The sequence below is a fragment of the Peromyscus maniculatus genome, chromosome 2 (genome assembly GCF_049852395.1).
Source record: "Peromyscus maniculatus bairdii isolate BWxNUB_F1_BW_parent chromosome 2, HU_Pman_BW_mat_3.1, whole genome shotgun sequence".
Taxonomy (NCBI): Eukaryota; Metazoa; Chordata; class Mammalia; order Rodentia; family Cricetidae; genus Peromyscus; species Peromyscus maniculatus.
The window spans coordinates 166638488-166652468 of record NC_134853.1 but is presented as its reverse complement, the minus strand read 5'-3'; the positions used below and the strand labels follow the sequence as shown (position 1 = coordinate 166652468).

The window sequence follows — 13981 nt, the reverse complement described above, 5'->3', positions numbered from 1 at the left end:
GGGGTGAGGCCAGACCTGTGAAGCCATTTTGCACCTCCACACGCACCCACTGGGATCTCTCTCTAACACAGTTGGAGGGAGGCTACTGCCTATGGCCCACCCTCCCACTGTAAGTCAGCAGCGAGGAGGTTTCCACATTCACCAAAAGGCAAAGGGCACCTTCCTCTGTGTGAACTGAATTTTATACTTGTGTTGGTAGGAGCTCAAGTATGGCTCAGTGGTTAAGAGCACTACTGCTCTTCCAGAGGATCCGAGTTCATTTCCCAGGACCCCTGTGGTGGCTCACAACCATCTGTAACATGGATTCCAGGGGATCAGACCTCTTCTAGCCTCCACAGGCACCAGGCATGCACCTGGTGCACGGGAGTGCATACAGGTCAAAACATCCCTGACACAGAAGATGTTAAAAATTAGAAAGAAAAAAAAGAAGAATTTGTGTTCATTTGGTGTGGAAATTGCTGTCGGGTTGAAAAAGTCGAGAGCTGAGGTCAAAAGAGAGGAAAGATGAAAGGCATTTGCTATTCACTGGCAATGACGCTGACCGAGGAAGGCGGGCAGTGCAGGGCGGCCTGTTTAACCGGAACAGGAACCTCCAGAACACAGAGTCTCGCTCAGGCTTGTGCTTGTGTTTTTTCTTACAGCACATTTGAACTTAAGAACCCGGGCATCAGCTGAAAGCTGCCTGCGTGCCTTGCGACCCAGCCTTTGGCTTCACACCCTGTCTTCACAGGCAGTTTTGTGAAGCACCCGTAATCGTGGGGGCCCGCTGGAGAGGGTCACCCCAGCGTGCTGGCTTACTCCTTTGTGTCTGAAAGAGTTCAGAAACTAGAAAATCCAAATTCTCCTAAAATAAACAAATCTGTCTTGGGAATTAGATTCATTTATACCTTTCTAACAGAAGTCAAGCTATTATCTTCCCATGGGGAGAAATATGTATCTAAAGTCTGGACATCTAGCACACAGTGATGGAGGGCGCATGACCCTCTGAGGCAGACTGGTGCTCTGTGAACTTGGACAAGAACGGTTATTGTTTATTTCCACTAACTTATTTCCTGTGGTTATAAATACAGACCATAAACCACAGCAGCGGGCGGTAACTGTGACCCTGTCACCAGTAGAATCATGGGTGTCTTCTCACCACTGCACAGCAGAGCGGGGGTCCGCACCTCAAAGCTCTTCATTCAAACTTACGGTCTCTTCTGGCCCTGCCACTGAAGCTTTGTCTCACCCATTGACAGGGCACCAGGGGTACCGTGGCATAAGTTTACCGAGGCAATCCTTCAGTATGCTGGTCACTATTTCAATTTGACTGGCTCCCTAAGATCCCACAAAGAATCAATATATTGCTTAAGGCAGTGGTTTTCAACTTGGCCATGGGGATTATATTATCCTTCAGCAAAGCTTTCCAGAGTCCACTCCAAATGCTCCCTCACTCATCAGGTTCCTACCAAGTTGTCAAGGGCTAAGAGCTATGGGAGAGGCCCGGACACTTCTGTGTCCTTTATATTTCTGTATCTTGGCTCACTCTTACCTCTGGCTTTATAGACATCAATAATCAATAGGCAGACTGATTTATATGCAGTTTCCTAATCATACTTTCCCTCTGTGTGTCACTGTTCTCAGGTCCAGGAAGGGTGACGGTGGATTGTTGTCCATAACATACCTTTACTAAACAACCATGGATGACATCAGTCCTGTCCTCTATCTTTTTTTTTTTTTAAAGATTTTATTTATTTACTATGTATACAGTGTTCTGCCTGCATATATGCCTGCAGGCCAGAAGAGGGCGCCAGATCTCATAGGTGGTTGTGAGCCACCATGTGGTTGCTGGGAATTGAACTCAGGACCTCTGGAAGACCAGTCAGTGCTCTTAACCTCTGAGCCATCTCTCCAGCCCCAGTCCTGTCCTCTAAAAGGCTACACACAGATACAAGGACACGTGGGTGAGGAAGAGAGCTACTGAGAATCTCATCCCCCATCCCCAATACAGTAACAATACAGCAAGGAGGCCAGCAACTGTTACCTTGCCAGCAAGCTCCGACCACCAGCTGAGTCTCTATCCCGGTTGGATGAAGCGGGTAGTCCTCTGTCACTGAGAAAGGCTCATGAGAAACGCCATCCACATAGAGAGTCACACTTGGGAACTCCACGTTAAGGACAAAGTGGTGCCAGTCCTCATCGCAGACCTAGCCAAGGCAAAGGAAGCGTGACATGTCAACCAGCTGCTCACCCAAAGACACAACTCTGAGTGGCAGCAGGATGTGGAAAATGAGTCATGCGTAAGGAATGGCTTCCTAAAAAAAAAAAGGATTTAAAAAAATCTAGCAACAAAGTATTTCGTAGACACATCCCACCAGAAAGGGGTAGGTCAATTTCATCACGGCTAGGGCATTTCACACCAGCACCATCCACAGGCCAGGGACTGCTAACAAGGGGCTGCACAATCCCCCATGAGCATGGCATGCACAAGTCTGTCCAGCAGCAGGCTGGACATTTTCAAACTCGGTGGGGTTATCAACTAGCTATTCCCTTGCCCCGTTTCTGAGGCAGGGTTTCACTAGGTAGCCCTGACTGTCCTAGAACTGGGCTGGAACTCGGTGACATCTGCCTCTACTCCCGAGTACCCGTCATTCGTTTCCGGGTCAAAATGATAATCATCATCAGCCTCAGGAAAAGGCGTGTGACAGGAAGTGTACATGTTCTGTCAACTGCTCATCCAAACAGGAGCACACGGGCGGAAGGAAGTGTCCACGAGTAAGGCCCTGGGAGCAATCCCCAGAACCACACAGAACCACACGGTGGCGCCTGCTGAAAACCCTTGGGAGGTAAAGCAGAAGATCAGGAGTTCAAGACCATCCTTGGCTTTCCAGAGTTTGAGGCCAACCTGGACTACATGAATCCCTGGGGGAGGGGAGGGGAGGGGACAAAGCAAAGGGCAGGCTCTCTGAGTTCGAGGTTAGACTGGTCTACACAGAAGTTCAGCCGGGACTACACAGATCCTGCCTCCAAAAAAATAAAATAAAATAAATAAAATAAACAACTAAATAAACGAATAGAAAATGTAACTCTGCCGGGCGGTGGTGGCACACACCTTTAATCCCGGCACTCAAGAGGCAGGAGGATCTCTGTGAGTTTGAGGCCAGCCTGGTCTACAGAGTGAGATCCAGGACAGGCACCAGAACTACACAGAGAAATCCTGTCTCAAAACAAACAAACAAACAAACAAACAAAAGAAATGTAACTCAGACTGCATGGCAAAGCAAACTAAATTCTTTTACAGTGGTGAATGGGCACTTTGAACATATCAACCTAACTCAGTCTGTTCCTTATGGAATCCAGATTCAAACAAACTATAGAGATTCTCTCTGAGCCAAATAAAAATACTTGTAAAACAACTTGAAATTTGAACATTTACTGCATATTAAGAATTACTGTTCTCTTTCCTTTTCTTTCCCTTTCTCTCTCTCTCTTTTTTTATTTTATTTTATTTTTTTTTGCAGGGGGGATGAGCGGCTGGTTGTTGAACCCATGTATGTTGCAAATTATTTTTTTCTACAGCATACTTTTCTCTAGTTCCTTGGGGAAAATATGGTAAGAGTTTTTGAGAAAGGACTGTTTATGTAAATAAAAAGCCACCCCAGAAAGAAAGGCAAATCACAGGTTGTATTTCAGTCTCATGTACACCTTGGCCCTTTATGGATCTCAAAACTGTTTTAGACAGTGTTCCATTTTAGCAAACCCAGCCCATCTAACGATCTGTCAGCCTTTGCCCCTCACTCCATGAGCCAAGTCCTCTCAGCTAAGACCAGAGCTTTCTCTTCTGGTCACTCTCCTTGGCAAGCTGTTTTGATTCTTAGTTTACAGCACACACTGGCTCCATCTCCTTATCAGAGGCATTTTAACAGCAGCCCTCCTCCCAAGTGCTTGTCACAGGGATGTGGGAAAATCAGCTCCCCAAAGACACAACATGGCTGTGGGATAATGCTCTTGTACACTGTAAAGACCTGTCACTCGAATTGGTTTAATAAAACGCTAACTGGCCAGTAGCCAGGCAGGAAATATAGGTAGGATGAGCAGACAAGGAGAATTCTAGGAAGAGGAAGGGCAGAGTCAGGAGTCACCAGCCAGACACAAAGGAAGCAAGATGAGAATGTTGTTTTGAGAAAAGATACCAACCCATGTGGCTAAACATAGGTAAGACTTATGGGTTAATTTAAGTGTAAGAGCTAGCTCGTAATAAGCCTGAGCTACTGGCTGAACATTTATAAGTAATATTAAGCCTCTGAATCAATTATTTGGGAAGCGGCTGCCAGGTATTTGGGAGTTGCTGGCAAGACACAGAAACTTCTGCCTACACATCACCAAGAGGAATGCTATGTGGTCTCTGCCAGAGTCATAAGCTACCTTGAGCTGGCCGTCTGTGTGGCATCTGAAAGATACCAAGATTGTAGCTACTTGAATATTCAAGGCATCCCGGTACCTCTGAACTGCTAACTCAACCTAGCAGTCCTTGGTGCAGCTTTAACAGTGATGGGTAAGTTAAACATGAGGGCTTCACTGCCGTCACCCCAGACGGCACTCTATTTCAACAGATCATAACTGTATTTTCGGTTTAAAACACATTTCTTTTTTACATTTGAAATGTGTATGTGTGTGCACATCAGAGGATAACTTGTGGGAGGTAGTTCTCTCCTTCCATCATGGGCGTGCATTCTGGGGATCAAAATCAGGTTGTCAAGCCCGGTGGCAAGACCCTTACACCTGGTGAGTTCTTCTGGCCCAAAAAGAAGGTAATATTTATGTTATTATTTTGTTCATAAAGTGCACACGGGGGAAAGGTAGGCTTTGGTGGGAAGGAGTTAAGTGGACCCAATTTGCTGTCCTGTAACCAACAGATGCACAAAGCATGATGTCCTGCAGGCTGTCACATCCCTAGATATGAAAACACCTGGCCAGGTTTCCATTTACTCACCTGGTTCAACTTCCAGTGGAACTCTGCAGGCCTGTATTTCTTCTCCTCAGACGGGTCCTGACGGAGGAGGAAAATGAGTCTGCACCCATGGACATACAGCGAATAATGGTGTCGGTTCATTTCTGCAAAGACAGCATCTATGGGTAAATTGCCAACTTCACGTCCCTGGGGGTAGTAAGAACTGTTTCCGAATGGATTTAAAGACACGTTTATCTGCATAAATTAATCCTCTAGTTGGACCAGGACAGGATTTAGGAAGAAGCACACATGAGTTTTACTGAGAACTCATGACAATCCACGGAGTAAAACTAATAAATCCCCCAGGCTGGTGCTGTCTCTCTGAGGACAGTGTCCCCAGCATGAAATAGCAGTATCTACGAGGAACTAGTCTCTGGAAGGGACACTGAAGAAGGTCCAGCGGCGCAACCAACCTGTTTTGTCTGAACTACAGAGAATCGTCTCCTTCTTCCGGCCAAAAGGCCCATGCCGCATCCACACAGAAATAGTAAAGGGCTCTTTGGGGCCAAGGGACACAACGCCATCCGGGATCCTCACCGCCTGAGTGCCATTGAACTCAAAGACCTGGTCACTGTCATGGCCGTTGTCGGTGGGGAGGCCAACAGTCCAGTTCAAGGAGCCACTTGGGGAAGGAAGCAGCTCGGAGGTGCCAGCAGCAGCCCCTGAAACCACAGACACGAGGCTCAGTTCCATGCACTGGCAGAGGCAGATCTGTGTGAGTGCCAGGCTAGCCAGAGCTATGCAGTGAGACCCTGTCTCAAAACAAACAAACAACAACAAAGCAACTTATGCTCCCACCCAAATATACACCATTTTTGTGTATGAACACTTCAGTCCTTCGTTAATGAATACATAAAGTATTTTCTTCATTTTCATCTGTTAGTGGTGTGTGCTTGTGTGTGTGTGCATGTTTGCATGTGTCTGGGCCAATGTGTATGGGTGTGCATACATGTGGAGGAATCATCCCCAAATTCCTTACTCAATGAGGCAGGGTCTCTCAATCAAACCCAGAGCTACCCATGACTAGTCTCAATAGCCATCTTGCTCTGTGGATCACCTGTCTCCTACTAAACCAGAATTACAGGTGGGCCACTACTCCTACCTGGCATTTAGTGGGTTCTGGGGATCTGAACCCTGGTCCTCACACTTGCTTTACCCACTGAGCCATCTGTCTAGCCCATAAAGCTGTCTGTTTTGATTTTATGTGTACAAGTGTTTTTTCTGCATGTATGTCTGTGTAGTACTTGGATGCCTTATGCCCAAGGAGGTCAGAAGAAGGCGTAACTCCCTGGAACTGGAGTTACAGACAGCGGTCAGCTGCCATGTGGGTGCTGGGATCCAAACCTAGAACAGCCAGTGTGCTTAACCACCGAGTCATCTCCAGCTCACACAGTATTTTTCAATTAGCTGGAGTCCTGCTGTGGCTGCGGTATGTACATATATTCTCCTCCTCCTTCAGCAGCGTACCTTAAAGCGACGGCTAAACATGTCCCTGCCAGACACCACGGAACGTCCTGGTCCTCCCCCTGGTGGGCCCTGACCGTCCCCCTGCCTTACGCACTCACACCTCTCCTCAGTGAGCACCTACGTGTGCGATGATTCTCATCTCAGGATAAACTTCTAGAGTTGGAATAACTGAGTCAGAGAGCAGGGAAAGGGAGACCAGGAGACAGCCCAGTGTTGGTAAAAGCACTGACACCAAACCTGACTCCTGAGTTCAATCCCCAGGACGGAAAAAACTGATGACCACGTTACCTACCCTCTGACTTCCACAGACCACTGTGGCACACAGGTACCCACACATATAAAATAAATAAATGCAATGTAAAAAAGAATAGAGAGACTTTACAGCTGTCAGGTTAAGTATTTTGCTCTTTCTTCCTGGTGTTGGGGATTGAACTCAGAGCCTCATGCATTAGCAAAAGCATGTGCCTTTGAAACAGTGTGCCCTGTGTTGCCCAGGCTAGACCAGAACTCCTGGGTTCAAATGATTCCCCTGCTTCAACCTTCTGAGTAGCTGGGCTGCAGGGCACATTCCCAAGCCCAGTTCCTTATTCTTACGTCATTCATACTTGGATATCTTACATTCTTCAAACTATGGGCTCTTCAGTGCACACACACAGCATTCCGAATAGATTCTGCAGGGTGTATACTCATTCCCTGGTGCCCGTCCTGAATGAAAACCAGCCAGCAAGGCAGCAAAGGCCACTCCAGAACATTGTGTTTGTTCTGCTGCTTATCTTTTTACAGACCAAGCCACAGGGGCCAGGGTCTATGGGCTCCTGCCTTTCCCGAAGACTGAGGGCTCCAGACACCAGACCTCTTACCACAGAGCCGGTGGAGGGACTTCTCGGAGTAGGTGTCTCGGTCGCAGCCTTTCCCTATGTGGCTGGTCTCCAGCTCCACGGTGGCCTGCACTGAGGCGACAGGCTCATCACAGGTCTCCAAGTGGATGCTCGGGAAGACGGCCAGAGCACCGGTGCCTGGCTCATATTCAACCCTGCTGCTCCAGCCTGTGTGGGCCCACGGATGGGTGCGGGAGGAAAAAAGACAGCTCACACTTAGGTTTTTACGGCACGGACATTTCCAGAATGGACACAGGAGCAGGCAAGACTACAGCTCACCTTGCCACCCAGGGTTGCAGGTGGGCTTGACGCTGATCTTCACCAGAACGTCTTCGGTGGCTCTTTTCTTCCCACAGTCATAGGCCGTGACGGTGAGCTTATATTGGTGCTCTTTGACGTAGTTCAGCTTCTCTGTGTTTTTAATATAACCTGGCAGAAGAGGGAACAACGATGAGAACCATCTTCACTTGTGCTAGCAAGACTGACACAACCTGAGACCACAACAGTTTGAATCCACATAGCCAGCCAGCCACTTACTCCTGGAGTTTCTACACTGGTCTTAAAAAAAAAAAAATTTTTTTTTTAAATATTTATTATGTATACAGTGTTCTTTTGACCTGAAGAGGGCACCAGATCTCATTATAGATGGTAGTGAACCACCATGTGGGTGCTGGGAATTGAATTCAGGACCTCTGGAAGAGCAGCCAGTGCTCTTAACCACTGAGCCATCTCTCCAGCCCCACAGCCAGCTTTCTAAACACATTTTTATTTGGGTGTATATGTGTGGGTACGTATGTGCTTCCTCACATGTGTGGAGGTCAAAGGACATCTTTTAGAATTAAGTTCTCTCCTTGCACCATTGTTTTGGGGATTGAAATTAGGTCATCAGGTTTACGTGGCAGGTGCTTCTGCCTGGGCCACTTTGCTGACCTGATTTTATAGTAACATTTACTACTTTGCATGCAAGAATAAAAAAAGACAAACAGTTTAAATACCTCAAAAATACTAACAATGAGGCCAGGCTTCATTAAATACTTCTGCTGAGAGATTAATTATGTTAAAGGGAAAAAGTTGAGGGCTGAGGATCTGCTTTGGTTGGTGAATGACAGCACTAGTTTTGACCCCCAGTGCTCCAAACCAGGGGTGCTGGTGCACGCCTGTCATCCCAGCACTCGGGAGGCCGAGGCAGGAGGATGAGAAGTTCAGGGTCATCCTCAGCCACATGCCAAATTCAGAGCTAGCTTGGACTACAAGAAATTCCATCTTCTCTCAAACAAACAAATCGAAAACAACTAAGGTTAGGCTTGGGGTATGACTCAGTGGGACACAGATTTAACATTTGTGACCCCAGATTCTATCCTAGAACCAAAGGAAGGGGGGGGGGAGAGAGAGAAGGAGGGGAAGGGAGGGGTAGGAGGGAGGGAACTCCTTCTTTGATCCTCTTGCCTAGAAAGAGGCATCCTTCTGTTCTAATGTGAGTGCAGATGTCTTATTTATTTGTGTCTTTTTTTAAGATTTGTTTTTAGTTTGTGTGTATGTGTGAGTACCTGCATGTATGTATGTATGTAAATCACATGCATGTCTGGTCCCCTTAGATGCCAGAAGAGGGGGTTGGATCCCCTGGACCTGAGTTACAGGTAGTTGTAAGCAGCCAGATGAGAGTGCTGAACACTGAATCCAGGTCCTCTCCACCAGCATCAAGTGCTGCAGCCACAGACCCCTCTCTCCAGCCCCAGAGCCTCACATACCCACAGTTCCATCAAAGACTGCAGTGTGCACTAATTTGTAATGGAGACATTAAGAAGTTATTACCAGGGCTGGCCAGTGGGGGTGCATGCCTTTAATCCCAGCACTTGGAAGGCAGAGGCAGGAGGATCTCTGAGTTCAAGGCCAGCCTGGTCTACAGAGTGAGTTCCAGGACAGCCAGGGCTCCACAGAGAAGCCTGTTTTCAAAAACCAACAAAAACAACAACAACAAAGAATCGCCACACAAAGAAGCTGAGCGCCTGTGTTGTTTCTGCCAATTACTCAGGAATAAAGGTCCTGGCAGAAGTATGCGGCATAAATCCTGATTTTAGCTATAATCCCAGCGACCAGAGGGTCGAGGCAGGAGGATGACAAATGTGAGGCCAACCCAGGATGCACAGGAAGACTCTGTCTCGAAAAAAAAAATGACCGAGGGCTCAGAGACGGCTCAGCAGTTGGGAGTACGCACTGCTCTTCCCGAGGACGGCAGTTCCATTCCAAGCACCCCACACGGCAAGTGGTTCGCAACTGCCTCTAACTCCAGCTCCAGGGGACCCAACACCTCTGGCCTTGTGTGCATCTGCACTCACGTGCACACACCCACACAGAGACACAGAGCTAAAAATAATTCTTTAAAAGAAAGAATGAGCGGGGTGGGGGTGGGGGGGTGGCGGCGGCAGTGGCGGCGGCGGCGGCGGCGGACGCCTTTAATCCCAGCACTCGAGAGGCAGAAGCAGGTGGATCTCTGTGAGTTCGAGGCCAGCCTGGTCTACAGAGTGAGTTCCAGGACAGGCACCAAAACTACACAGAGAAACCCTGTCTCAAAAAACCAAAAAAAAAAAAAAAGAAGAAGAAGAATGAATGAATGAATGAATGAATGAAGACTCATGTTAGCAGAAGGGCTAAAGGTGTATGTAGCCCAGTGGGAGGACATTTGCCTAACATGCACGAAGCCCTGGACTGGATCCCCAGCATCACCAAAGGCAGGGAGGAGTAAAAGGTTCTCATCAAACGGAGAACTGAAACCACGTCTAACTAAAGGGACAACACACTCAGCTGCACATAAATCAAAGCAAGAAGATTCGTGTTCAACGAGGCCTTGACTCGATTTGGGTAGGAAAGGAGAAAGAGCTCCCAAGAGCCCAGACTCCAGAGAAGCTGTCAGACCAGGGAGCTGAGTCAAACAGGAGCCACAGCACTAGGCAGGGCCCCGGGCGGCTGCAGAGCCACTGATGCTCCGGGAGCACTGGGAAGCCAGGGTCACCGCTGAGCTCATTAGACGGGCCAGCGGCCTCACTGACACACCGGGCCCCTCCGTCCTTACCATCTTTGTCCACCGTGAACGGCACGTCTGGGGTGAGGATCTCATAGCTGCAGATCTGGCTGAACTGAGGGGAGCAGTCTGCGTCCACAGCCTCCACCCTGAGGATGCTGCCATGCTGCCTCCCTTCCGCCACGGCCGCCTTGTAGGACTTCTCCTTGAACACAGGTGCGTACTCATTCACGTCGTTCACCTGGATGTGGACAGTCGCTCTAGACGAGAAGGGGAGAGCTGTTGAGGGGGTTTGGTTCTGTCTTTTACCCAAAAGGCAACAATTCTGCCGATTTCTAAATTTCCTTTTCCTGATACTGTTTCATGAGCTTCCTACAATGAAGCCAAAATATATACGAAATTACATTCCTTTTAGTTTGGCATGGAGCCACGGGGAAGCTAAAATCGGGACTTGGGCTGATTTTTCTATGCCCTAAAAGTAAGGCAGCAGATTTAGAAAATCAGTGATGTAACTAAAGAGACTGAATTTTCTTTCAAAGTGGGGCGGGGCATGAAGAGGGAGAGGAAGTCATCAAACACGTACTTACTCTTGGTCATAAGGTTAAGATACATTATCAAAGAATTTTAAAAACTCACAGCCAAAGGGAGAAGGGTTAGAAACAGAGAAAAGGGGGGCTGGAGAGATGGCTCAGGGGTTACGAGCACTGACTGCTCTTCCAGAGGATTCGAGTTCAATTCCCAGCAACCACACGGCAGCTCACACCTGTTTGTATCTCCAGCTTCAGGGGACCCCAACACCCATGGCAAAACACAAACGCACATAAAAATAAAATATTCTCTCTCTCTCTCTCTCTCTCTCTCTCTCTCTCTCTCTCTCTCTCTCTCTCTGCTTCCTGTTTTTAAAAAAATAGAGAAAAGTTTTCACTATCTAGTTAAACCAAATCCTGAGGTAGATAGAAGGCTCAGGGGATGAAGTACTTGCCACACAAGTCTGAAGATGGAGTTCTGAGCCCCAGCACCACAAAAATGTGAGGCCAGTGGTGGCTCCTCTGTAATCTCAGAGCTCAAGAGGCATCTGAACCTTAAACTTGCTCTCCCATGGGCAAGCATGGAGCCATGGATCTTTCTAATCAGGACAGTTTAGCTGTAGTGAAATTCCCGGCTGGTATCCCTCTGTGACTGTGTGTGGAGTCCATACCCCTTCTGCCAGCTGAGAGCCTCATGCCATCAGAGAGGGTTCTAGAAGCTCTCAGCTAGCAGGTGTGTGGACTCCACACACAATCACAGAGTTCACTAGTTTACAGGAAAAGATAATAACAAATCAGCCCAGCAGTGGTGGTGCATGCCTGTAATCCCAGCACTCAGGAGGCAGAGGCAGGCAGATCCAGCCTGGTCTACAGAGTGAGATCCAGGACAGTCAGGGCTACACAGAGAAACCCTGTCTTGAAGGAAAAAAAAAAAAAGGGGGAACAAAATCATTTTCCTCAGGAAAAAGTTCACTATAGGGCCATGCATGAGTAGGAGTGTGAATGTGAGTGTCTGTATGTGTCTGTCTATGTCCTGTCCACCCCACCCCACCCCCGCCCCCGGGGGAGACAGGGTCTTGCTTCGTTACCCGGCTGTCCTTGACTACCTCAGCCTTCCAAGTGCCTTGGTAACAGGACGAGTCACCGTTTTGGTGGAGTTTTGGTTTCTTTACCAAGAATACTCAGTGGGATAAAACCAATCATTCCTTTTTGAAACCTGTTACCCATCGGCCTCTTCCTAAAAGCTGGACACAAAAGAGGACACACAGGCTGGAGTCCCACCCTCAAAGACCCTCACAGCCCATCTGTGACCCTGCAGAACTCTTCCGCCTCCATTTCAAAACACGGAGCACCCGGGGGCAGGTCCGCTGTCACTCCCCACGCACACTCATCTCCTGGGCGGCGCTCTTTGCCCTCCGTCCGGTCCACTTACTTGTGAGATTTTTTCACACCCGTGCCGTCAGGTCCCTTCCCGCAGTCGTAGGCCTGGATGGTGAAGGTGTAGTCTTTCTGAAGCTCACAGTCCAGTTTCTCTTTGGAGCGGATTACCCCCTCACCCGTGGACTTATCCACTACCACAGCATCAAAAGGGACATTCTGCCCGTGGATTTTAAAGCCACAAATCTCACCTGGGGAGTAAAGCAGAACAGGTTAGTGTGTCTGCCACTGAACCTTCCGCACAATGCCCTCCACCCCCAAAGAAAATAGACAACAACCACTTAGCAGCCAGGGGGTTCGGAGGGTCCGTGGACAAAGCGGGGGCACTGTGCTGTAACACGGGTGAGTTCTGGGGCTTTATTAGAAGCGGATTCTGGCTTTCCAAGCAATTGGTTTACTTTGCATCCATTCATGCAGGGATACAAGAGAGAGAACATAGACAGGCATTCCACAGGAGCACTTAGATGGCTCAGGGTAAAAAGAGTCTCATAAGCAACAGCCAAGGCCTGAGCACACCAGGCTCCCAGGCCACCTGAGCACTGGGCAGCTCTTTGGGTTTGGACCAGAGAGAGGGTAAAATGCACAGTTAAGCGTTGAGAGTAGAAGTGTGACGTGTGGGACCAGCATCATAATTACAGAAATTCTGTCAAGGAAAAAAAAGATCAAGTCTTCCTGTGCAATGAGCCTGGCTAAAATTAGGGAATCAAAACAAACTGCTAAAGAGGGGTAGAAGTACCAAGTTTTCAGGCATCCATTTCAACGGCTGACATCCACTACAGGGAGGGAGGGGTCTGCTAGAATTCCTTAGTTCCGGGCTTTACCAAACCTCAGAGGGATACCAGCCGGGAACTTCACTACAGCTAAACTGTCCTGATTAGAAAGATCCATGGCTCCATGCTTGTCCTTGGGAGAGCAAGTTTAACATTCAGATGCACATAATAGGTCTTATTATTTCATATAAAAATAAGACTGCTCATTTCCACGAGTCCAGTGAATAGAAAAATGGTACCAGGCAAGCTGACGTAAACAAACACGTGGTCCTGTGCACGTAGTTCAAATGGATGTCTGAGTTCTAGGTATTTCTAACCAAGGGTCTGGTTACATACAATTTCCATAAATACACTTAAAGAAAACAAAACAAAACTAGGAGAATAAATGGGGAAATGGCAGTTGCTTCTGTTTAACGGCTGATTCCCAATTTTATCAACAAGTTAGTGGGTTAATATCATGAGAGGAAGACAAAGAACCCTTCATCACCTTCTCTGGTGACTGTCACCTCAAAACTCTCTAAAGGGAGAAAAGATAAACCCATGTCAGTAATTCAGGAAAGACGGAAGACGGAACAAGGAAATCGTCAAAGATGTAACACATCCCTTAGAAAAGCTCGACACGTCCCTAACACACACTCAGGAGACAGCTGCCAGAACGTGACGGAGGAGAAACCTGGTCCTTGACCCCACGGCCACTTTGAACCCACTTACCATAAGCTATTAGGTAACTCTGCTCGTGAACTCACTCCGGGGAACACACTGGTGGAATGTGTTAGGGTTTCCCGACACCCCAGGTGGCCTTAGGACCTTTCCGGGGATGACAGTAAGTAACCTACTATTCCCATTTGTTTGTTTTGGAAACACTGCCTCACTCTGTAGCCCAGGCTGGCCTG

At 48.0% G+C, this 13981-nt stretch overlaps 1 protein-coding gene across 4 annotated transcripts in view; it reads right to left on the bottom strand.

Moving 5' to 3' along the window:
- Positions 1-13981, bottom strand: part of Clstn1 (calsyntenin 1) — a 69708-nt gene that overhangs the window by 10228 nt on the left and 45499 nt on the right. For 2 of the 4 annotated variants that reach the window (XM_042272468.2, XM_076565665.1), the window contains exons 3-10: positions 13576-13605; positions 12314-12509; positions 10406-10614; positions 7615-7764; positions 7318-7503; positions 5404-5652; positions 4973-5094; positions 2024-2186 (exon numbers count right to left, since the gene is read on the bottom strand). In XM_042272468.2, the coding sequence (XP_042128402.2) occupies positions 2024-2186; positions 4973-5094; positions 5404-5652; positions 7318-7503; positions 7615-7764; positions 10406-10614; positions 12314-12509; positions 13576-13605 (1305 nt within the window). The remainder of the gene's footprint in view (positions 1-2023; positions 2187-4972; positions 5095-5403; positions 5653-7317; positions 7504-7614; positions 7765-10405; positions 10615-12313; positions 12510-13575; positions 13606-13981) is intronic. The other 2 variants (XM_076565664.1, XM_076565666.1) reach the window with 1 other exon arrangement.